At 33.4% G+C, this 27,093-nt stretch overlaps 1 protein-coding gene across 2 annotated transcripts in view; it reads right to left on the bottom strand.

The window, feature by feature from the left end:
• The window catches only part of RB1 (RB transcriptional corepressor 1), a 139,917-nt gene that overhangs the window by 56,231 nt on the left and 56,593 nt on the right, over positions 1–27,093 (bottom strand). For both annotated transcript variants that reach the window (XM_072760553.1, XM_072760554.1), the window contains 7 exons: positions 26,364–26,441; positions 23,193–23,280; positions 18,862–18,978; positions 17,559–17,615; positions 17,439–17,470; positions 17,280–17,356; positions 15,977–16,173 (listed from right to left, as the gene is read on the bottom strand). In XM_072760553.1, coding sequence (XP_072616654.1) covers positions 15,977–16,173; positions 17,280–17,356; positions 17,439–17,470; positions 17,559–17,615; positions 18,862–18,978; positions 23,193–23,280; positions 26,364–26,441 — 646 coding nt within the window. The remainder of the gene's footprint in view (positions 1–15,976; positions 16,174–17,279; positions 17,357–17,438; positions 17,471–17,558; positions 17,616–18,861; positions 18,979–23,192; positions 23,281–26,363; positions 26,442–27,093) is intronic.

A 27,093-nucleotide genomic window follows, 5' to 3' on the forward strand; every position in this document is an offset into this window, starting at 1 on the left:
TTGGTAAAACAGGAATCATTTTACTTTTCCATCTTTCTCATTTTTACTGCTTAAAATAAAAAACCAAAATGACAAGACTTTAGTTATAAAAGTTAGTGTTACTTAATATGCAAACAAAAAAAATAATTATCTTAAAACATAGAAAGAATAAATATAATAATCAGATATTAATAAAAACAAACAAGTTTTTATTAATTTATTAAAGATAAAAATGACCAAATATTAAACTCCAAAAATGAACTTAAATAAAAGATAGCAAGACAGATTTCTGTTAGTCTTTAAAGAATTTTTAAAGAGTATAATCAAATCTTAAGGAAAAATTATGTTATATTTTAACAGAGGCGAGAAACACTGAAACTTAAGCAAGAAGAACAAAAGGTTTTTTTGAAAGAGAAATAAATCCAGCTGTTTCCTATTCTACATTTTCTTATCAGCTCTAAATCCACACTTACAGGAAGACATCTTAGATACTTTAGATATTTGGCTATTTCTGCCAATAGTAGAAAATATGAAGAACCAATCAGTAAAATAATAAAATCACACACCCAAGGGCCTCTGACATGCATTTTGAAACAGACTAGGTTGGGACAGTTCAGAGTTTTAAGAACATGACATAAATATTTGGGAAAGATAAATATCAAAAAGTTGGTTTTATTTTATTATGAAAAGAATTTGAACTTATTAAATGACTTAGGAACAACTGCTCTAGTGTTTCTAAAATCTTACTAAACTCATTAGTAATAGCCTTATTTTGCTAGAGGAATTTAGAAATTATATTGATTAAAATAAGTATCTCGGGGCACCCATCAGTTAAGTATCATCTGCCTTCAGTTCAGGTCATGATCCTGGGGTCCTGGGATTGAGCCCTGCATGGGACTCCCTGCTCGGTGGGGAGCATGCTTCTCCCTCTCCTTCTGCTACTCCCCCCACTTGTGCTGTCAAATAATAAATGAAATCTTTAAACATTTTTTTCTTAAAATAGATATTTCATAAAATACCTCTACTTTTTGTTTCTTTCACATCCAGATTCCTGAACTGTTCCTCACTATTACAGTCAGGCCATAACTACAAACAAGTTCAGAGACTGAAATTTTAAGATTATGTTCAAGCAATTTCCTAACATCATGACCTTGCAGAAGACCCTCTGAACAAGAGTACAAATGCTTCCATTTCCACAAGTTAATAAGCAAAGAGGATCTTTCTGAGTTATTCTTCTACAATTGCTATCTCCCTTCTTGTTTGCACTTGAATAATGAACTAACACTGCCCTCAGGTAATTACTGACATGATTCATACCTAAAGCAATATAACAAATTCCAACTGCGATATTACAGTGAACACTGCCCACATTTAACAATGCTGGAGTTCAGTTACAACTTTTTTCCCCTGAATTTTTCCATTTTGAAAAGGCAATGGGGGAGGGGAGCGCCTCAGGAGAAAAGTTCTACATGCTTCTAGAAAGTGAGGATAAACAGATCCAACACTGTTTAACTGTATTCTCAGTTCTCTGTTAAGAAATCATGCATAGTAGAAGAAAGGGAATGAAGGGAACTAACAATTGTTCTATTTTTAAAATGTACCATTCTCAGGGCGCCTGGGTGGCTCAGTTGGTTAAGAGTCTGCCTTTGGCTCAGGTCATGATCCCTGGGTTCTGAGCCCTGCGTGGACTCCCTGCTCAGCAGGGAGCCTGCTTCTCCCTCTCCCTCTGCCCCTCCCTCCAATCACCCTGCTTGTGGGTTGTGTGCTCTCTCTTAAGTAAATAAATCTTTAAAAATAAAATGCACCATTTTCATAAGTGTTCATTTATTCCTCACAGTGACTCTGAAGGTAAATACTATTAGCCTCATTTTACAGACAAGGAAACCTGATGCAGAGACATGACGGGTTCATAATCACACCAAAGCAAGTTACATAGTAAGTTACACAGGCTTTTCTTATCTGTAAAATAGGCATAGCCTTATTTACCTTCTGTGAAAATTATTGAGATCTGGTCGTTCCGAAGCCCAGATTCCTCTTGTTGCAGCACAGTGACACAGAGACACACACACACACAAACACAGATAAAGCAAGAATAAAGAAACGAATCACAACACGGCATATATCCAACAGTAAACTATTATACACCATGAGGCAGCACAGAGGTTAAGAACACTGTCTCTAGAACCACAGACAGCCCGAGTTAAAATTCTGGCTCTGCCATCAACTTAGTTTTGTGGACCTGCAGCATAACAAATTCTACCTGCAGTATAACAACAAACACGGTGCACATTTAATAATGCTGGAGTTCAGTTATACCTTATAAGGAAAAGGTTCTCAATTGCTCTGTGCCTGGGTTTCTTCACCTGTGAATTGGTGAAAATGACAGCATCTATTTCAGAGTTTGCAAAGTAAAGGAACTAACACCTTTCAGTACTTTTAACAGTGCCTGTGACAGCACACATATAAAAGTATTAACTATTATGATTTCTACACTGAAATGTTATCTGTGTAAGTGAGGATCATTTTCATGGAGGTCTGTATGATGATCAGGAAAGATTCCAAAGAATTAAGCCAGTGATGAGCTTTTTAAAAGCACTGCCTAAAGCTAGTTTCTTTGAGCTGCACCTGGGGGACATTTCTGAGTTGATTTTTTTTTTTTAATGTCCCTAGATTTCTTTAGTCCCTTGTGCCAATTCATGAGCAAGGAAAACGTATATAATATGGATGTTAAGAGAGTTGAGAAAGGAAGACATGAATGGACAAGTCTCCTCCACAGTAATGCTACCAATTACTCATGTATGTCGGAGGGTTCTAAAGATTAAAGAAGGAGGCAAATGCACAGAGAAAAGAATAGACCAAATAGTCAAACATGGGATACAAGACTAGAAGGCACTTGAGTGAAGGTTTAGATAAGGAAAAGTTTTTATGTTTAAAACCATAAATAGATCTGGATCAAGAACTCAAGGCTCACACGAGCATTTAGTACAGGAGTACACACACACTTCATACACACGCACTTGTATTAATTTATAATAGTCACACCTCAGTTACTTAGGGTTTTCCATTTATTGTTTTTTAACATATGAGAAACCATATAAAAAACCATTTTAATGTCTCATTGATTCTCAACAATTATGAAGAAATGGAATTAATTTACTAAATTGAACTTATATTCTTAGACCTTTTAAAATAATCATCTATTCATATTTCAGTGGATATTCATATAAACTAATTTACTAACCTTATTTTTGTTTGTGCTTTTTCTGAATATCTGTATTTTTAAATTTTTTTCTAAAATAGCCCACTAGCAGGAAACAAGGATACTATCAAAAATTTTATTCTACAATATTGCCTTTCTTTACTTTCCCTTTTCAGGCTCTACCTTTTTTCATTCTTATAGAAGACTTTAGGCATACTGGGATCGCTTATTAACTCCTGAGAGAAAACTCAGTTCTAACATTTCAGTCTATGAAAACAGACCTAGTGTTACAATTCATTTTTATCTCCATTCAATCTCCTTGAGTTGTTGCTCCAAATACCTAATTTCATCAACCATACATCAATATGAATTCTAAAGATATATTAAAATCTCATTTCTGAGAGTTGTGTGAAACAAACACATATGCACACTAGTACTTTCTCTTAAAATAAAACTTGGTCTTTTTTATAAAGTCTTTTTTTAATCTTTTCTTCCTAAAGGATTCAGTAGACCAATAATGACAGTGTACTGCACAAAGGAACTGGTCCACAAATCCTACCTCCTCCCCTTCCTATAACGAACTAGCTTCTGGGCAAAACACTTAACCTTGTTACTCAAGGTAAAAAATATATATATAATTTTCTCACTTAAACTATTTATACTGTTGCCTTTTATAATGTCCCATATCCCTGACTACATGTTATAGTGGTAATAAAAACAGTGTGAATCAACAGAAATAATGCAGCACAATGAGAGGAGCACTTTACTAGATGAACATGGAATTTGGAATCAAACCAATCTGGAGGTTCAAATGCCAAGTGGGTGATCTTAGACAAATTACTTAACTTTCCTAAGCTTGTTTCCACTTTTATAAAATGAAAATACTTTTAACAACTTCAAAGGATTTGTGAGAATTAAATTAGACAAGTATTTTTGGTATATACACACTTCATTTTTAATTAGTGCATAAAATTAAATGGTACATTTACTTTCGTAGAGTATTTCATTTACTAATAGAACTAGCTTTCCATTCTTAACAAGATTAAAAACTCTTACTTAAAAAAAAAATCTCTAACTTTAAGACTAAATTAGTCTACAATTGCTCATCTACAATTGCTGAAGCTGGGCCATAATTTCCCCCACTGTGTCTAATTTCAGGTTTTCCTACTTCTGTGTCTTTCCACATTTCTACATTTGTTGTAAGTCTTTTCCCACCTACACATAATTACTCCCTTGTCTGATCCTCGTGGCTTATCTTATTTCATAATATATTACAGTAATTTACTTTTCCACTAGGTGCCAATCTCCTTTAAGGTGACTATTTTCCATGTCATTATATATCTCACAAAGACAAGTACAAGTCCTTTAAAATATCTGATGTACAGAATACCAGGTGTAGCCCAAAAAGAACTGGGGAAAACTGAGCTAAAGGAGAACAGGGAAATGAGACCTCTGTGTAACCTTTTTATAAAGAATCTTTCTTCAATATTTTATAAATTGTGAAGCAATCTAAAGGAATATGGATCTACATTCAGTTTTGGCGAATAATTCTTAACATTTAAATCATTTTGTAGAAACATAAAATATTTGAACTAGGAGAACCCAAATCTTTTGGTCTATCTCAGTTTACAAAGCAAGAAACTAAGACAAAAATACTAACTAGCACATGAAAGAGTCATGACCTAAAACCAGTTCTTCTGATTGCATACCCCACTTTAGGCAGCTGTATCTGTCACTGGATAAACGCGGTTTGCTCCACAGATGAAAGAACTCTCTAGCTATAGTGAGTGAGTGAGTGAGGAATAGTGAAGGGAGGCGGGGAAGGGCCAGATTCCACAACCAGAGAAAAGAGGTTAAACTTTTCTGAATGGCAACAGGGAGCTACTGTAGGTTTTTAAACAGCAGCATGGCATGAATAAGCATTTAGAAATATTAACTGGGCACCAAAGCTTAAATGGAGAATAGGAGCAAAGCTGGGAGATCAAACAGGAGTCTAAATGCAAATGAAAATAAAATTTTTAAAACAATATAATAAAATAAATCTAAGAGACATGTATATATATATTTTTTTAATTATAAGACTGTATCTAACCATAGAGAAAAAGAAGGAAAGAATACTCAGTATTTAAGCCTGGATCACTTGAAAAGTAATGTAAAAATATAGATATTGGTAAGCAAAGCTGTATTTAGAACAAAAATAATAATTTCAGTTTTGATTAATAAAACCAATTCTCCTTAATCTTAAGAAGCTACTAGTCATTTATGGGAATTAAGGGCAAGAAATTAGGAACACACTGGGTCAGAGTGAGAAAGGTTAAAGCCTTAGTTATACTTTCAGAAAGAATCAGACTTTTAAAATTCTAAAAAAAAAAAAAAAAAAAAAAAAAAAGATTTTCTCTTGCTGGCAAAAAATAAATAAATATAAAATAAATATATGGTTATATTAAATAACTCATGAAGAGCTTTTAAAATTACCCAACATAGGAGATCCCTGGGTGGCTCAGCAGTTTAGCATCTGCCTTTGGCCCAGGGTGACCCCAGGATCCTGGGATGGAGTCCCACATTGGGCTCCCTTAGTAGAGCCTGCTTCTCCCTCTGCCTGTGTCTCTGCCTCTCATTCTCTCTCTCTCTCTGTGTCTCTCATGAATAAATAAATAAAATCTTAGGAAAAATAAAATTACCCAACATAAAATATTTTCCATTATAAGAGCATGATTACTGTATAAATACAATATATGGCATTATATTATTTCATCATCCTTACCCATAGTCTCAGAAAAGTGTTTTACACGACTGACTTAATCGTTATCTTACAGTTCTCTATTCTTCCTGAGACAAAGCTCTCAGTAAAATGTAACTTAAAAAAAAAAAAAAAAAAACAATGTCTAATGTAGATACTAAAACCTTTGTGTAAAGTGCACCAGAGGTTAATGACCTACCATACAAATATAGAACAGATATCCTTTTTGGCTTTTTCAGAGCCACAGGCTTTTCTGCCTTTTGTGTTCACTTCCTGTCAAGTTTGGCATTTCAAAAGAACACTGAAGAAGCTTAAAAACTTTGTCATCAATTTGAGACTCTAAAAAAATATAAGCTATTCGTTGTAACTGTGCTGCTATGTAAAACAGGCCTTCATTTAAAATTCAGAAAACTAATAAAATAGAAATTTTTACATCTTTTCTATGTAAAAGTGGTTTGGCCAAATACACATGTAACTGAAGGAAGAAATCTGCAAATGTTTGGGGACTACAGGAAGTATTAAGACAGAATCCATTTTAAGAGTCAGCTTTATTCAGCAACAAATTAAGAAACAAGAAAAAGCTCATACAATCTAACCTTACACACCCAAAGGAACTAGAAAAGAACAAAGTCCCAGACAAATCAGAGCAGAAATAAATGACATAGAGACAAGAAAGAAAAGAAAAGAAAGAAAAGAAAAGAAAAGAAAAGAAAAGAAAAGAAAAGAAAAAAAAGAAAAGATCAGTGAAACCAAAAACTGGTTCTTTTAAAAGATAAAATTGATAAACCTTTAGCCAGACCCATCAAGAAAAACAGAAAAGACCCAAATAAAATCAGAAATGTAAGAAAAGTATCAACCAATGCCATATAAATACAAAGGCTTGTAAAAGACTACTACAAAAACTTAGAAGCCAACAAATTAGGCAACTTAGAAAAAATGGTTAAATTCCTAGAAGAAATAAGAAATCTGAGATCAATTACTAGTAATGAAACAGAATCAATAATCAAAAAACTACCAAAAAATAAAAGTCCAAGACAAGAGACATTCACAGATGAATTCCACCAAACATTTAAAGAAGAGTCAATGCCTATTCTTCTCAAACTATTCCAAAAAACAGAAGAGGAATGAAAGCTGCCAAACACATTCTACTAGACTGGCATTTTCCTGATACCAAAACCAGACAAAGACACTACAGAAAAAGAAAACTTTAGGCCAATGTCCGTGATGAACACAGTTGAAAATCCTAAACAAAATATTAGCAAACCATATTCAACAATACATCAAAAGGATTATGCACCAAAATCAAGTGAGATTTATTCCACACACGCAAAAGCAGTTCAACATTGATACAATCAACATGATATACCATATTAACACAAAAAAGGATACAAATCATATGATCATCTAGATATACGCAGAAAAAGCATTTGACAAAATTCAACATTCATTAATGGATAAAAACTCTCAACAAAGTGGGTTGAGAGTAACAGATCTCAATAAAAGATAAAAATGAAAAACTCGGCGATAACAGCATAACCCAACTGTGAAAAGCAGAGCTTTTCCTCTACTATCAGGAACAAGACAGGAATATACACTCTCACCAGTTCTATGCAACGTAGTACTGGAAGTCCTATCTGTAACAATCAGATAAGAAAAAGAAATGAGACATCCATATTGGTAAAGAAGAAGCTAAACTGTCACTACGTGCAATGACATGATCCTATATATACAAAATCCTAAAGACTCTACTAAAAGACTAGCAGAATAAATGAATTCAGTAAAGTGCAGGATACAAAATTAATACCAAGAAATTGGATGCATTTCCATACACTGATTAAAAAGCTACAGAGAGGGATCCCTCTCTGTAGGGTGGCGCAGGGTTTGGCGCCTGCCTTTGGCCTAGGGCGCGATCCTGGAGACCCGGGATCGAATCCCACGTCGGGCTCCCGGTGCACGGAGCCTGCTTCTCCCTCTGCCTGTGTCTCTGCCTCTCTCTCTGTGTGTGACTATGATAAATAAATTAAAAAAATAAAAAATAAAAAATAAAAATAAAATAAAATAAAAAGCTGCAGAGAGAGAAATTAAGAAAACAAGTCCATTTACAATTGGAACAAAAAGAATAAAATAGCTTGGAATAAAATTAGCCAAGGAGATGAAAGATCTGTACCTGAAAACTACAGAACACTCATGCTGCCTATAAGAAACCTACTTTAAGTATAAAGACACAAATAGGTTAAAAATAAAAGAAAGGGAAAATATATGCCAAAGTATTAGTAAGGAAAAGAAAGCTGGAGTGGTTTTACTAATATCAGACCAAGCAGTTGTCTGCTTCAGAGGTCCAGAAACTCTTCAAGCATCGAAGCCTTTGGTCCCTCGTCCACATTCCTCCTCTCTACCTCCTGTCCTGAGGGACTTCGTCTCTCACTCAGCCTCTTGGTCCCTTGACCTCCTCATTTCCAATGGTCTTCATTTCCATTCTCAATCACTCACGTGCTCCCAAGCTTATTTCTCAGAATACAGTAAACTATCCAAAATGCTCTAGCTCTGGAATATAAAGTTGAGTTCTCTTATTCTCTATTAAATTTCATTAAAAGCTGCTTTTTTTTTAAACCTCTACTTTGTCCTCCTATGCCCGCTATGCAACTGAAACTACAAACCTTATCACTTTAATCACTCTGACCAACTTCCTCACCTTATTTGCCAAATTATCACTACTGCATCTGTGTAGGCAAAGCCCAAGATCCTGAGTCAATCTAGCTGTTCATTTTTTTCTAATCTTCCATCTGGCTGTTAGATGATGCTGGAAAGAATAATGCCACCACAAAGAGCGGGTGGCACTACAAATTTAAAACCTCTACCTTCAAAATTTCTTCCAGTGCTGCTAGATAATCCTCTTGTCTTTCATCACTCCGTTCTATTATTCTCCTCAGCAACAATTCCAAATTGTGTCCACTACCCTCAAACTTCTGATTATGCCACTTTGCACTCTCTACTCCACCCCATCAATCCATCCTCAGCAAATTACCTCAGCTCTATTTTATTAAAAATAAATAAAGGCCATTAGATGGAAAGCTCTTCATTTTCTGCCATGGCTCCCACATACAACCTTACTTGCAACTGCTTCCATTCTTTCCATTTTGCCACAAAATACTTCCCTTCCCACCTTGCCTCTCCTCAAACAAGAGATAAGATCTATTCAAGGGGGCTCCTGGAATCTGGACAGGCCCTGTGACTGCTCTCACCAACAGAATACAGCTTCCAACTACAGTCCTTTCAGAAGCTTTCTGGGACCCAGCTGTTACGTAAGAAGCATGACTATCCTAAAACCAAACCCCTCTCTCTCTAAAAAGGAAAAAAAAAAAAAAAGCACCATGGATACAGTAAATCTTACCCCTGACACCACACAGTCAAGGATGAACTGCCCAGTCAAGCTCTTCCCAAATCTCTGACCCACAGAATGAGCAAAATAAAATGGTTGTTTTAAGCCACTAATGTGTCATACTGCAACACAGAACACTCCTAATGGCTCTTTTCCATCCACATTTAATCCTATCTTTCCCATGTTACAAAGTCATCTTCCTGCCACCTCACATCCTTGACAGCTGTATCTTTATTTCCCTTCACAGACAAGACTCTAGGAAAAGCTACCCATAATCACTGTCTCCACTTTATTCCTCATTCACATCTTGTCCAAATTCCATTGCAATCTACTCCTGCCTCCATCACTTCTATGAATAGTCCTTGCTACCATCAGCAGTGGCTTCCTTGTTGCTCAAATGAATACTTTTCAGTTCTTAGTGGCTGCCCCTACCGCATCTTAAACAGCAAGCATTCACTCAGACCTTATAATGCTTTCTCTTTATGACCTCACTTCTGATTTTCCTATCTCTCTGGCAGTTCTATTTCAATCTCTTTTGTAGGTTTCTCATTTCTGTCTAGCTCTTAAATGTCAGAGCACCTCATGATTCTATCTTTAGCCACCTTCTCTTCTTATACAGGAGCCCCCCTTGATGGCAGTTTTGCTTTCTGTGGTTTCAGTTACCCATACTCAACTGCAGTATAGAAGCAGATGATACTTCTGCTGTATCATCAGAAGGTCAGTAGCAGCCTAACGCTGTGTCATTCACCTCATTGCATTTCAGCATATAGGTATTTTGTCGTCTCACATCATTACAAGAAGGGTAGCTATAGTACAATAAAATAATTTGCAGAGAGACAGACCACATTCACATAACTTTTATTATAGGATATAGTTATAATTTTTCTATTTCATCAGTAGTTATTGTTATTAATCTCTTACAGTACCTAATTTATAAATTAAACTTTATCACAGGTATGTATGTATAGGAAAAACAGTACATAAGGGGTTCAATACTATTCGTGGTTTCAGGCATCCACCGGGGGTCTTGAAACACATCCGCCACAGAGAAGATGGAACTACTGTATTGCATTTTCCCCTTAGGTGGCCTTATCCATTCCCCAAACTTTAGTTACTTGGTAAAAAACATAGAGATTAACCGTTTCAGAGCCAGATAAACCAGGGTTCAAACCACAGCTCTGTCATTTAGTTTCTGTGGTTTGGACAAGTTATTGAAGTTCTTTCTAAGCACTGATTTCCTCATCTAGAATACTACCTCAAAAATTATTATAAAAATTAAATGATATTAAAATAAGTACTCACCACAATGCATGCCATGAAATAAACTGTCAATAAGGGTGGTAATGTTTATTACCATATAGGTGCCAGCAGCTTCCAGGTTCATATTCCTAGCCTATATTTCTTTCCTTAGCTCCAGACACACATATCCAACTGCCACTGGACATCTCTACTTGAATGACCTACAATCACCCCAAACTTAACATAATCAAATGAAATTCATCTTTCCAAGCAAATTTCATCTGATCCCATGTATCTTAATGAATGACACTACCTACATATCATGATTAGTCGACTCCTCTCTATCCTTCACTTCCACTTATTAACTACATTAGTAATTGCCAAATGCATAATATGCCAGATACTACTGAGTACTTTATTACATTAACTCAATTAACATGAGAGATGCACATGTAATAAAATATAAAGTTTATATTAAAGTTAAGTAGTATAAACAAACATTAAGGCTGTAAAGGAGGAAGAAAGATTACAGACTAGAATGGTCATGAAAAACAAAGTAGAAGTAGAACTGAAACTCTGATAAATAAAAAAGGCAGGGGAAAGTATTTTAAGTGGGACCTATGAAGTGAACAAAGACTTAGGGACAAGCAAAAAACAAACATGATTGTGTGAGTTATAGTGAAAGACGACTGAATGGAGAAGAGAACACAAGGCAGGCATTCTCAAACATTATGGACTCGTAACTTTTTCCACATTCTTTTTGTTGTTGTTGTTTTTTGTTTTTCCTTTTTACACATTCTTAAAATCATTTAGGGCCCAAAAGTTTTCATTCATCTGAGTTATATCTAACAATATTTATTGTGTTAGTAATTTTTAAGTAAAATTAACTTTAATTTAAATTAAAATAAAATTTCTAAGGGTGTAATAAGCAAAATAAACCAATTATATGTTAGCATAATCATATTTTTCAAAACAAAAAATAAATTAGAACACTGGCACTGTTTTATAATCTCGTAAATCTCTCTAATGTCTGGCTTAAAACAAAGACCTGAATTCTCATATCTGTCTCTATGTTTACTCTGTTGCAATAACAACAAAATATTGGTAGCTTATATAAGAAAATCTAGCCTCACAATATGTAGTTGGAAAAAGGAGTATTTCAATAGAGTTTTCAGGTAATAATGGATTTTTTTTTTTACACTACTCTAAAACTTGGCAAGTTATAGTTCCTTAAAGGTTGGGTGCAATGTGGAATTGGGAACAATATTAATGAACAAAAATAAACTTTTCATATTCTGAGACCTTAAAATCTGTTGGTCTTTCTTGAGCTTTATTTTTTATGGTATGAATATTTTTAAAAATTTTATTTGGGTCTACCTTAAATTTTGAATAAATTTCTTACGTGACTTTATAACATGATGAATTGGTCTTTTGGAAATACTGATTCACTAAATTATGGAGATCTTACAAAGACAAATCTCTATACTGTATCAAAAAGTCACATTTATTAATATACCACTGATCTCATCAGAAGTCTGAAGTACTGGGAAGCTGTCATGCTTACAGTGCATACAAGCTTAACCAAATTCTAATTTTCCCTCGTAAACTCAAAATTTGCTACTAATTTGCAAATTTGCAATAAACACTTGTAATGTTTATTGTCAGTTGTTTTCAACGACATGGTGCTGGAGAATGGAGATTCAAGAAAATTAATACATCTTACTGGTTCATCAATGGCATTCTTAAATGGAACTGATATGTTCTATATTTTATTTTAACGGGGAGTTTTTGGTGGTGAAGAATACAATGGCGACTAGCCAGCTTGATGCTACTGCTCTGATACCTGCAAAGGTGCTAACACTTACATCATCAGTATAAATGTCAACAGAGTAAAAAAGAGAAGTAACATTTTTTTTTAGAAGTAACATCTTAATAGCAATATAAAAATACTTTTTACCTTGCAGATTCCCTAAAATGGTTGTGGGGACACCAGGGAGTCTAAGACCACACTCTGAACTGATGACTGAGAAAGCGGGAGGAGACAAAGCTCCCAAAAGAGAGCCTTGGGACATCAACTAGTTGACCTCAAGTTCCCATTCTAAAAACCTGATTCCTCTGACCCTCTTCATATGTTGGGTAATTTTAGAATTGTATCTTAGACATCATAAATGTTAAGTTGTAAAGATTCTGGATTCTGTTATGTTTTCCTCAAATAAACATTGGATTTCTGTTATTTTTTTCCTCAACTTAACATTGTTTTTAAGCAGGCAATTATTTTCGCTGAACCTGAACTGATTTTATTTGGGCAGCAACTCCTGGCTCAGTTCAGATCTTCCATTAGGTTGCTGCTAATCCACTACACTGCACTAACTCAGGTCTCACAAAGAGAAGTGGGTAAGCAGGATCAGTCCACTCTCTTCAGCAGCTGGCCAGAAAGCCTGCAGTTTCCTTCTCACTGGCCCCTCTCCCCAACCTATTACACGTCCTCGCCTAGGGCACCTCGCTCCAGGCTAAAAGCTTCCTGCCCAGGCTCAGAGCTTCTCCTCTCTCCGGAAGAGTGTGTCCTACTTCTCTGTCCAGAGATTTCAGGCGGTTGCTTTCCAAATTATGCAGAGGTTCTATAGCTGTCTTTGTTGAGCGGAATCATACAGTAGAGTCTTCCTCCACCATTACCAGAGGCACAGGTCCCTCACAGAAGGTTTATGTTTGAGTTAGCATGATGAGATTTGCATTTTCAAAAAGACTTCTCCGGTTCCTGCCACAGAAATGGTCTTACAGCAGTTAGAGATGTGGGGAGATCAATAGGAGAGTCCACACTATCCGCACAAAGAGACCGTTTAAAAAATAAAGTACCTGGTGTACCTTGGTTTATAAAGATTTTATTGAGAAAAATCTGAAGAATTTTGAATATACTAAAAATAAGATATCCAAATCTCACTTCATTATCTGCTGCCATTATAAACCGCTTAACAGATTTAAGAGGACTAAACATCTGGAAGTCATTTAATCTAACCTTGAGGTATAGTTTGCTCTAAATCACCTTAAATTCCCTTAAATTTCTGACAGAACAAGATTTCACCAGGTTTTCCAATATATTGTTTAGCATTTTATACTTATATATTGCCCGTTAATCTCTCTGGGGTCAAAACAAAGAAAGGCGTGCTTTTCCCTTTAAGTCATTCTGTTCTTGATTTATTATTTCTTAAGATGGTGAAGCAAAGATGCTGGAACCCTTCCCTGTGCAACCATTAAAAACATGATGATGTTCTTTCTTTTATTAAATTATTGCGAAGAAAAAGTAAGTAGTACCTCACCTGATGTTTCCCTAGGTAAACAACACTGTTTGAATCTACAGATTAATGAAAAATTCTTATTGTGATACAGAATCAAAATACTCTCATTCTTGACCTGGGTGCTGGTAACATGGGTGTGTTCAATTTGTGAAAAATTAATCAAACTATAAACTTGTAATACATACTTTTCTGTATATATGCCACATTTTGATTTTAAAAAAAATTCTATGAAAGCTCAAATGTATCTATGGTATGTACCTTCACTAAAATGTCAATTATTGGGATGCCTGGGTAGCTCAGCGGTTTAGCGCCACCTTCGGCCCAGGACGTGACCCTGGAGTCCTGAGATCGAGTCCCACATCAGGCTCCTACATGGGGCCTGCTTCTCCTGGGGGATTAAATCTGCCTGTGTCTCAGACTCTCTCTGTATGTCTCTCATGAATAAATAAATAAAAAATCTTAAAAAAAATGTCAATTATTCTCATAGGAAGAATTCACAGTATTCTATTTGTATTGTATGACATCTTCACAGTTACCCTATTCCTTTAATGATTAAAAAAGTAAAAAAACTTTTTTAAAAGTTCAAACATTAAAAATATATGACCATAAAAATAACCTATAATTTTATCCCCTATAGATACCAACCACATTTAGAATTTAAGTTTAGAGGCTTATGACTTCCACATCTTATTAATAAATTATACACTTCTCCAGAGTTTGGGAATGACATTTTTTATCCAAAAATTCTCAAAAATAAAGGGATAGTATTTAGAATCCTAGAATACCACTAATTGAACTAAACATGCTCGAACACAGGCAATTTATAAACAGTAAATTTCTACCATTTCCTCCACAATTTTCAGAGTCCATGTCTTTTCTGTATTTTCACAATGTCTACCCCAATGCAAGCCATGCTGCAGATGTGTATTGAAGGAAAAGAAAAAAACAATTCTCTAAAAGAAATGAAAACTGTCACTTTCATATGATACAGTTATGTCTTGATTTCAATCTCTAGAAGGAGAGGGAACATCAGCCTCTGAAAAGTACTTTTTATTATATTTATTTATCTATTGATTCATTTTTGTCATTTAATCCCCCAGAAATCCCCTAGATTCCTCCTAACCACTCCTTTTCTTATAAAGTAGAAGCTTGTGTATAATAAGAGTTACTAAATTCAATTATAGCAATGCAATGGCTTTCTATCGACTTCCTCTTCTTCTCTCCTATTTTATCTACTCTGTCCATACAGCAGTGCAAGAAAACACTAAGAAATAAGTTATCTTTTAATCATTAAGTTTTTAAAACATCAAAAAATTAAAACTAAGGGTTACATGTAGATTAGAATTCTAGTGTAATTAAAATCCTAAATGTTTTCATTGTCATTTCTACATGAAAAGTTATATGCTTAGCATGCAACAGTTTCAAAAGAAACCAACTCTATATTAATCTGCAAATCTTATGAGTCACATAGTATTACCCAACCATGCAGATTTAAAGAGCATAAGACAGAACACCTCAAATAAGTATTTTACTATTACTCCACAGCAAATGCCATCTTTATGAACAAAAGCCTTATCAATAGCTTATATGCTATAGACAGAATACCTAGAGAATATGATTTGTGCTCTTATAATGCTATAAATAATAATTATGATTGAACAATAGTGTAGATTTTTAGACTACTTTTAATGATAGAACAAAAAAAATACAAATAAATTGAACCAGAAAATTATATTTTGTTAAATCATCTAAATAGTATAATCTCAGTTTTTACCATTTTGTTTGAATTCAACAGCATTTACATTTTCAAACACAACACCTCTATTTTAAATATAGAGCTCAAATACTTTAAGGAATTCTTGTTTTAAAGTGCCATGTTTTAAGTAAAGCTATTCCTAAATAAATCATTGTATCAGATGGTCTGGGGAGCCCAAATGAAAGAAAACTCCATTTAATATTCCACTTGGGCTGTACACTGAAATTACAATATTCATTAAATTGCATATTTGCTGTTGAGGTAAATTTTAACAAATACCTCTCACTAACAGATAACTGTTACTTGTTGCATATCTGTTGCATATGCATACCTTTAATTATTTTAATTCATTTTAGATAAATTATTATTTATCTTTATTTTAGTTACTTACAGAGAGCCATGCAAGTGATTCCATGATTCGATGTTCACATCGTTCTAAATGTTTTATCATTTCTCTGGTCAAGTTGGCTTCTGCTTTGATAAAACTTTCAATCACTTTGTAAAAATCAAAGGCTTTTAAATTAAGTACATTCAGAATCCATGGGAAGGACAAATCTGTTCCAGTATCAAGATTCTGAGATGTACTTCCTAAAAATGAAAGAAAAAATGTAACTTAGGTATGAAATGTTAAGCCTCGAATTATGTATTTTTATGTTGGAAGGTTTTATAAAAAAAATTTTTTTAAAGCTAAAACAGCAGAAAAGCTAAACAAAAATTTTTATTTAGAGCAGATTTTTCTTTAATTTTGTTTTTTAAATTTATATTAAGTAGTCTCCATGCCCACCATGGACTTGAACTCATGACCATGAGATGGAAAGTTGTGTGCTCTACTAACTGAGCCAGTCAGGCACCCCAGGAGCAGAATTCTTTCCACAGACTCATAAGAAATAGTCTTCTAAATTTTGAGCATATTGCACATATGTTTTTCCTAAATAGAGGGCTCATGCTTATATCAAATTTTCAAAAGTTTAAATACTCTAAATTTATATCAGGAACAGGTTTAATATCTAAAGATCAATGCATTAGCATATCCACTTTAACGTCTCATTAATCCCTGATGTGGGAAGGGAAGGATTCTTTAAGATTTTGCTAATTTGTTTAGAAAATGGTAACTTTTTTAAATGTGCATTTTTTGGTTATTAATGAGGATTCATAGCTTTCCATATATCTCTTTTGTTATATATTGGTATCCTTAGGTAAATTTTCTTTTGTTTTTGCAAACAAAATTCTTAATATTTGCAACATTTGCCAAACAATACATGTCTAAAATTATGTTTTCAAAAAACACCATGAGTGGCTTCTGTTCTGTATATCTGGTGGACTCTAGCTCTAACCTTTGGTTTCATGACCATAGAATAGATATACATTTCCATACAGATAAATGCTACTTGTTAGTACTCCTTTGAAAATTTACAATATCCTTTCTTGGAAGAGATTTCCATAGGCACATTTCCTGGACTCAGCATAGCCCAGAATAAGAGCCTAGTGAAGTACTATTTTCAAGATTACCTGAAATAATGCAGATAATAACCCATTTAAATGATTTATGTGACCACTTACACTCTTCAGTATATACTGATCTAACATACACATATTGTCTCAACTCCACTCCTCCCCAAAAAACTCCACATGTTAGATAAGTTTTTTTAACTTCAAATTGAACTAAAATTTTTTTTTACTAAAATTTAACTTACTGCTATATGTAGCCATTACAACCTCAAGAGCGCATGCCAACAAAGACATATGAAAGATGTCGTCATTCAGGAGTTTGCTAAAGGAAAAGAAAAGAATGATTTTGAAACATTTACTTTTATAAAAAGAAGGAACTATTTTACTACAACTAAAGAATTTACCTAAAATTTTGAATGGATAATCGTTCTTCTTCCTAAAACAGAAAAAAAAAAAAAAGTTTACCTGATGCCTTTTTTGTGTCAGCAATGAATTTTTTTTCTATTATGTTCTTTTTAACTTACTGATTTAAGCATGGATTCCATTACTCGATAATACAATCGGACTCCAAGTTTGTATCGCTACAAAGGAAAAAAATTAGATTCCACTAATTTAGAAAACCATAATTATTAATTTTTAAGAAGGCTTCTACTGAAATACATTTCTGATACTTCTTAGGAATATGAACACTAAGAGATCACAAAAGCTACCTTGTCTAAAACTCAAGACTTCCATGTAATATGGTGGTTAACATTCCCAATAAATTATCAAGAAGGAAAGTCCAATTCTTGGTTTTCCTTAATTTCACTTCGGTCTACATCATTCAGCAGATACACACACACACACACACATACACACACACAAACACACACACACACACAGAGGATATGTTATACATCTGGTACTATTTTACCCATTTTACATACTAATGTAATACTTTGTGGCCTAGGACATGAATTTTCAGGATAACTCTCCCAAGACTGAGAATAGCCTGTCCATAAAACTGGCAAAGGCAAAAATCAGACCCAACTGATCTTATCAGCAAAAAGTTTTAACCAAATAAATAATTCTCATTAGTTCAAAGAATAACTAAATTTTAGATACATATAAACCATATTCCTTCATTCAAATCATAAGCATAAATTTCATATACAACCAAAAAAGACTTTAAAATATTTAAAACATATTATCAAAATCAAAATATAACTTCACTACACTGAAATAAAGTATCTAGATTAGTTTTCCAACACGTTTTTATATGTTACCTAATTCCACACAACAAAGCAAATTTAGAAATTGAATCTCAGAGAAGTTAAATGGCAACTCATAAATGGTAGAACCAGATATAAACCCAAGGTTCTGATTCAGAGCCCATAGTTTTATCCAATATATTAGTTTTAGACTTTGTGAAATAATAACAGTAATAATAAAACTAATTTCATTCAATAGTATCCCTGAAATAGTATGCATATGATCCCATTCATGTAAGTCTATGCATCATAAATATTCATATATGTAGAAGCCAAAGAATATATACCAAAAATTTAATAGCATCAAATATTTTAAATTTTTTGTACTGATATTTTTTAAATTTCTACATTTTTTCTAAAACTGCCTACATGTTTACTTTTGGTTTCTGTAATGGTGTAAGGGGCATTTTTTTTTAAATAAAGTTTTCCATAAACAGCAGCATACACAGGCAGCCAAGATACAGAATCTACCAATATAGTACAAATACTATTATAATATTTTTTTACAATTTGGAAAGATATTTCATTCTAAATTATTTATCAAATAGTGACAGTAATCAAACTGAACTCAAGTTACCTGTGATCCAATTTCCATACATCCCTGTCCCACAGCTTTAGCAAATTTCTCTTTAAAGATGTATCCAACATCCTTCACTCTTTTCAGGATACTTTCCTTTGGATTCACTGTGCAGTTCTTTAAAGAGGAAAAACATAAATCAATGTTGAGGATACCGTTTAATCAGAATTAACATTTTCTGTCCTATAAGCTGTAACTTTACACTTTCAATTATACTGTGGAAATACCTCCACAAAAACTAGGTAAAAACAAATACTGAAAATAAGAGGAACATAAAGAATTCCATTTTAGGATGTTAGTGACTAAAAAATATTGAAGTACAAAAAAAATCCCTTTTATCTAAATTTTCTGCTGCTAACTTAAAGAACAGATTTGTTAGCCCTTCCACCCATCAAAAAGAGCCTCATAGACATTACAAACTGATACCATGGAAATACAAAGGATTGTAAGTGACTACTATGAACAATTATACACCAACAAGCTGGAAAACCTAAAAGAAAAGGATAAATTCTTAGGAGCATACTATCTACCAAATCTGAACCATGAAGAAATGGAAAAAAATGAATAGATTGATGACTAGTAAGGAGACTGAGTGAATACTCAAAAATATCCCAAGAAACAAAAGTCAAGATCCAGACAGCTTCACTGATGAATTTACTAAACATTTAAAAAAATTAATACAAAACTCAAACTCCTCCAAAAAATAGAAGAGGAGGGAGCACACTTCAACATAATAAAGGCTAAATATGATAAGCCCACAGCTAACATTGAACTCAACAATGAAAAGCTGACAGGTTTTCCTTTAAAATCAGAAACAAGACAAAGATGCCCACTCTCCCCACTTTTATTCAACATAGTATTAAAAGTCCTAGCCAAAGCAATTTGGCAAGAAAACTAAGAGGCATCCGAATTGGAAAGGAAGAAGTAAAACTATGTCTACTAACTTATCACATGATATTATACATAGAAAACCCTAAAGACTCCATCAAAAAAACTGTTAGAATAAACAAATTCAGTAAAGTTGCAGGATACAAAATCAATATACAGAAATCAGGAGAGTTTCTATGCATAAATAATGAATTAACAGAAAGAGAAAATAAGAAAGCAATCCCATTTATAATCACATCTAAAAGAATAAAATACCTAGGAATAAATTTAAGCAAGGAGGTGAAAAACCTATACATGAAAACCTATAAGACATTGATGAAAGAAATTGAAGAAGACAGAAATAAATGCAAAGATATCCCATGCTCATGGATTGGAAGGATTAATATTGTTAAAATGTCCATACTATCCAAAGCAATCTACAGATTCAATGCAATCCCTATCAAAGTTCTAATGGCTTTTACACAGAAATAAAACAAACAATCCAAAAATTTGTATGCAACAAAAGATTCCCAATAGCCAAAGCAATCTTGAGAAAGGACAAAGCTGGAGGCATCATACTGCCTGATTTCAAACTATATTACAAAGCTACAGTAATGGAAACAGTATGGTACTGGCACAAACAGACACACAGATTGGTGGAACAGAACAGAGAGCCCAAAAATAAACTCATGTATATAGTCAATAAATTTGTGACAAAGAAGGCAAGAACATACAATGGGGAAAGGACAGTCTTTTCAGTAAACAGCCCTGGATAAAGTAGATAGCCACATGAAAAAGAATAAAACTTGACCACGATCTTACACAATTCACAAAACATGACCCAAAGTGGATTAAAGACACTGAAACCATAAAACTCCTAGAAAAAAACAAAAGAGATAAGCTCCTTGACATCACTCTTAAAGATCTGATTTTCTGAATCTGACACCAAAAGTAAAAGCAACAAAAGCAAAAATAAACAACTGGGACTACATCAAAATAAAGAAGATTCTGCACAGTGACAAAAACCATCAACAATACAAAAAGGAACTACTAAAATGTTGTATGTCAATTATACTGCAACAACAACAACAAAAACCCCTAAAAGTGAAACAATTATAATACCACTACTAAAATAAAAAGAATCTCATATTCTCAAGTATAAATTATTTTCAATTAAGAGTTATATTGGGATGTACATTATCCTAAAACACAAATAGTAAAGATAAAACTAAGATTTGAGTTTGGTAGCATTTCCTAATTTCAAACTGTGCTTTCAAAAAGTTAAGAGTTATTAAATCATTTAGCTACCTCTTCAGAAACACATGATAGAGAAATGCTTACAAAAGAAGTTTCAATACATGAATCATATGGGGTGGGGCTATATGGTAATAACTAAAATATATCACAAGATTACTAAAACGCATATTATGATATATTAAAATACTCTGTAATTGATACTATAATCTATTAAATAAATTAAAAACCTGATTCTCTTCAGCTACAACCAAAGGTTGACTTTATTTTTATAATATTTAGAGATCAAATACCTTCAAAATACTATTAACTTTGCAAAACTAAGAATAATTTTCTTTGAAATCTGAACACTGTCATTCAAAAATTTCACATCCTATAAAATCAATAATCTTATCTACCTAAAAGAAAACAGCACATGTATCATAGAAACAGAAACAAAGAAACACTCCCTTTCATAAGGTCATTGTTACCAAAACATCCATTTAAATGTCCAGAGCTTCTAAGATTTTACTTACAAAAAATAAAGACAGCATTAATTAAAAAAAAAAAAAAAAAACCTGAACTAATAAAAAAGGAAACTCAAAGAAAAACTTACTGATCTTCAAGACATGCCCACTCTTGAGAGAAAGCAATCTGCAGTCTTCGGGAAACTTCAGTTAAGCTGTTAAACTTCATTTAATGTTAAACTTTACATTAAGCTCCAGAGAATGCCTTCGAGGCAGAATTTCCTGCCAAACTAAAGTACTTCAAAATAAAAAAGAGCTCCTATATCCTCAAAATGTTGTAGGAAATATTCAAAGTTTATTTGAGAAGAGAGATTATGGGGGTAGTGTTAGGGGTAGGGAGAGAGGGGGCAGGGGCGGGGTGCGCGGTGGGAAATAAACCATAAGAGACTCTTAGGGTATTAAAGAGGGCACTTGCTGTGAAGAGCACTGGGTGTCGGATGTAAGCGATGAGTCACTAAATTCTACTCCTGAAACCAATATTGCATTGTATGTTAACTAACTAGAATTTAGTTGAAATCAAAACAAAACAAAATAAAACAAAAAGGGAGAGTGAGAGAGAAGAGAGAATAGAGAGATTATCATTCTTACAACTTCTATCATTTTCCCTTCTGAAAGTTCTAAGTTACTGAGTAGCCATGTTTGGGAAATATTCTTGTGCTCCAGATAATACATAAATAGAAGGAACATCATGCAATTTGGACAAACAAAATCAGTTCTGAGCCAACATAATTATGAATACGATGACAGAAATTACTTTGCTAATTCCTGGGGGGCATATAAACAAGAAGAACAGAACATGACAAAACCATAGGCAGGTTATGATATTAAATAAAAAGTTAACTACACAGTTATTGGAATAAGCCAAATTTTAATAATTCTCCTGGCCTTATCAAATTTCCATGGATAAGGATTTCATGAGTCCTAACTCTCATTTGAATTTAAATAAGGAGTGAGGAAGCAAGCAAGTAACACAGATGCTAGTTTTCATTATCTTTTTCTCTCTCCTTTTTTTGTACAGCAGGGGCCCTTCAGATACCAACCACTCAGGTCTACAGAAGTAGCAAATTGCAATGCACACAAGTCCAGGCAAGAAATGTAAATAAAAATGGGCTGAATATAAGAAAGACTGTAGAGATGTGACAAATGTTAAATCCTAATATCACATTCAAAGAAAAGATCTTAAAAGCAGAGAGAAAAGATACAAAACAAACCAACAGTTAGATTCAGATTTCTTAAATAGCAACAGGGAGAACCAAGAATTGTAAAGTATCTACAAATATCTAAGAGAAAGAATCTACAACTGAGATTCAGTTAATCTATCTTACAAAACACAAGAGTAATACTTTAAGACAAAAAAAACCCACAAAACAAAAACCTTATAAGTTTACTCCAAACTAATCCTCACTAGAGGAATTATTAAAGTATGTAACTGAAGAAAGAAAATGAAATCAGAAATGAGGTCTAAGTTGCAAGAAAAAATGATGAGCAAGGCAAAAAGCAAACAAGAAAAAAATCTAAAAATAACACTACCAAAATAAAGCAATACTACCAATGATTAATCTGGAGGGTTCAAAAAAGCAAGAAGTAAGATGATAGACAAGGACATGTCCATTGGGAGATTTTTTTAAAATCTCAGTATTTTAACTTTACTTTCAAATTTCTTTGTCAAGATAACACAATAACAATGTTTCACTTATGGCTTACATTAAAATAGGAAATCAGATTTTCTGATGGTTGATCACTTGCTGAATTTAAGATCATCATTAATTGTTGGATAGTATTCATTACGGTCCTAGAGGAAAAAAAAAAGACAGGAAGAAATATTAAGCAGTGAAGGAAAACAAATAAACAAAATGTTTCTATTTCACAAGTTAAATGAATCTTTCAATCTCACTATTTCCTAATTATCTTTAAGTTCTCTGAAATAAGACTTTACATAACCCTTCATTTACTGTTGCTTACAAGGAATTTCATTTTATTTAAAGAACATGTTCCATAATCACTAAGTTTATAATTAAGGAACTGACACATTTATTTACTAATAAAACTACTTTAATAAAATATTAATTGGCCAAATTAATATTTTAAGAAAACATATAAACTAGTATCAAAATGATAATTTTAAGAAAGGATTACTACAATATTAAAGTTTTTCAAATAAAGACAGTAGGATATACCATAATTCAAATGAAGAAGCATGTGACTTTAACAGAGGTCTTCAGATGAAAGCATAATTTTAGAAGTCATCACTGTTAAAGCATAAAATCGGGTCAATCCCTTAAGATTTATTTAATTCTGTAATTGTGTGTGTGTGTGTGTGTGTGTGTGTGTTGTATAGTGAATTATAATGTTCCAATTTTGGAGTAGCAGTGCATTGCTACGGTAGGTACTGTTTATTGATGCAAAGAACTATAGAATGTTTATAGCTGAAAGATTCTTGAAATATTGTTTACCAAACATGTTCAGTGAGCATTTTCTTTTTCTCTTTTGTGACTTCAGTAAAAGTTAGAACTGATGTCATTTGCTCAGTTTGAAAAAAGAACTTGTCTTTAAGTTTTTAACTTCTTTGGTGAAAGTTTCCATTTAGGAAAAAAGATGACAAATATCCCTGATATTTTGGTATCTTTCTTATTATTAAACCAAACTATTATATCTCTCTCAACTGATATTTATACATTCTCACCTTTCAAACAGGATTGCTTCGATAACTTGTACGTCTCCTAATCCACTTAAGCCACAATGACTAAAGCCACAAATAACTGCTGACACCAAAAGATCTTTCTCACTTGTTCTGATACTTGATTTCCTCGAAGCATGTGACACTCAAACACCTGCACTTTCCTGGAAATTCCCTCCCTCGGTCTTTTTGGCTTCATTCTCTGGGCACCCCCCCCCCCCCTCATTCTCCCTAACTTCTCTCTAGCACTTAAATGCTAACACTCTTTAGGGCTCAGCCCTTAGGCAGCCATTCTTGCTACTATACTTTTACTTCAGGCAAACTCATATATTTTTATGGTTTTAACTTTCCCCGATTATTCTCAAATCTGTAAAATCCTTATGTCCTACTACTTAGTACTTCTTCATGTCCCATAATGCCTCACAAATAATATTCTAAATATGAATTCATCAAATATTTATCAAACCTATTCTTGTTCCCAGTTCAGATCTTCAGCATTTCTCAACTGAATCACTACAATAGAGCATTCCAAGGATTCTGACTATGTATATGGTAGTAGGGTCTAGCTAGGCATGTATAGTTTGGAAAAAAACCACCTCCTTAGGTTACTCTAATTTGCACCCTTGGTTGGTTAAGAACTATTGTGACAGACTGACAGGTCTATTTCTCACCATGTCCTCCTCAGTCCATCCCCTCACAAACTACTACCACATAAACTTTCAAAAATCAACTCTAATTTTATCCTTACTCCAATTTAACACCTGTGTATGGCAAAAGGCCAAATCGTGCACAAGCCAAAGTCCAAACTTATCAGCATGGCATGTAAGTCCCCTTCAGGATCTAGTATTCACCTCCACTCCTGTCATTTCATCTTGCCATTGAGTGAGCTAGTACAGAACTGCTAATCATTCCCCAAACACATCACTGTTTTATATTTCCATGCCTTTGTACATGCTATTCCTACTCCCTAAAATGCCAATCTCCTGTGTCTGTTTCAAAATTCAGTTCAATAAAGTCCTTCCTATGCCATCTCATTAGTTTGTCAAAAGTTTATTACTCTACTTTACACTTACACAGAATTGTATCTTTATGTCTGCATAATCATTTGAAAAATATTACTGATTGCCTACTATGAACCATGTATTTCCCTAGGTACTATTAAATGTTGAACAAAAAAGTCATGGTCCACATGGTATCAACCTTAAAGGCTATTATGGGTACTGGCAAAAACAGGCAAACACACAAATTAATTTTTAATTACAAATTATGATATACACTATGAAGGACTAGAACAGTATACTATGAGAAAGAAGAATAAAGAAAAATACCTCAGAGAGAAATCTTTTAAAAAGGAATATTTGTGCTGAACCTAAAGGAAGAGTAGTTGTTGGTAATAACAGAAACAAAAAAAAAGAAGGAAGAGTTTCAACAAGAGGGAAAAGCAAGTGTGAAGGTCCTCAAGTACAAAAGAAGAGCTTCAAGCATTCAGGAAACTGGCCAGTACATAATGAGCAGGGAAACAAGATGAGGTTAGAGAGGCAACAGTAGCTCAGTCATATAAGGTCTTGTAGGCACTCTGAACCAGTGTGTATTTCAAATGCAACAGGAAGCAGTCAGTAGTTTTAAAAGCAGGGTGAACATGATCTGACCTACATTCCTAGAAAATTATTCTGGGGCTCTATGGAGAATATATTTGGTGGTGGGGAGAGGGGAACAGTGAGGAGAGTAGATGTAGCAAGATCAGTTAGTAGGCTACTGCAAGAAATCCAAAACAAAGAGAATGAGATTCTGGACAAATGTGGTGAAGAGTGCAAATGGAGGACAGGAGATGGACTAGAGGTATTTTAAAGGTAGATTCAATAAGATTTTATAAATGTGGAAAGTGAGGAAAACGACATTAAAAGGGTTCCAATCCTTCTACGTTGCATGCAGAGCAAAGAGTGATGTATCTTTTCTTTTTTTATTTACTGAGATGGAGCACATTACCATTCTAGGTTATATTCCTTAAGCACAGACAGAACTAGGTTTAACAATCATATCCTCAGCAACTAGTAAAATACCTGGCAGACAAAGAGCACTCAATATATATTTGTTGCATGTACATACAAATATATAACAGAACAAATGAACAAACCCAAAGTACTATAAGGCACTGAATAAATAATTATAATGAAAATCAAAAGTAAGAAAATTCATACCTAACTGGAGTCTGTGGAAGAATCACATTTACCTCTTCATCAGAGTTACTTTTTCGTGGTGTTCTCTGCATTTCAAAACTATATAATGATAAGCAAAGTCATTCAGATTGAAAATGCACAATCTGAGCCAAAAGAGCAGTATATTTTACTTGTTGCCTCATACCATCATACAAAATCTTAAGTCAATTACACAGGTGATAGGAAAACAAATGATTCAAAAGCTGCTTAAATAAATAAAACTTTACACTTTTCACCACTGTTTTTAAATTGAGCGGTTTATGAAAAACAGGTGCACCAATCATTAACAAATTTTTAAAAATGAAAGTTAGATGCTATCTCTAGATGTTAGATGGCATTACAAACCAAACTGTTCAGTATTTAGAAATATCAAAGCTTGAGGTGTTCAATCATGCCTTCCAAAAACTTTACTTTGACTTAAATAATAACATTTTAAAAACATTTTGTGTTTAACCAACAAATTATATATATTTTCAGTTACAAATTAAAGGATTTTATGGTAAAGACATAAAATTAAACATACTTATAATCATTTGAATTTTTTGTAATTACTCTCAATCATTCCTACTTTATAATTCTACGTAATTCAAGAGAATACACTTTCATATTAACATTAAAAAAAAAATAACCAAGCAAATAATAGTTTATAAAAAAAAAAAAAAAAAGCGTGGGGCCAAAGAAAGAGACTACCACTTAGGTAAATTACTGCAAC

The sequence above is a fragment of the Vulpes vulpes genome, chromosome 6 (assembly GCF_048418805.1).
Source record: "Vulpes vulpes isolate BD-2025 chromosome 6, VulVul3, whole genome shotgun sequence".
NCBI classification, from domain to species: Eukaryota; Metazoa; Chordata; class Mammalia; order Carnivora; family Canidae; genus Vulpes; species Vulpes vulpes.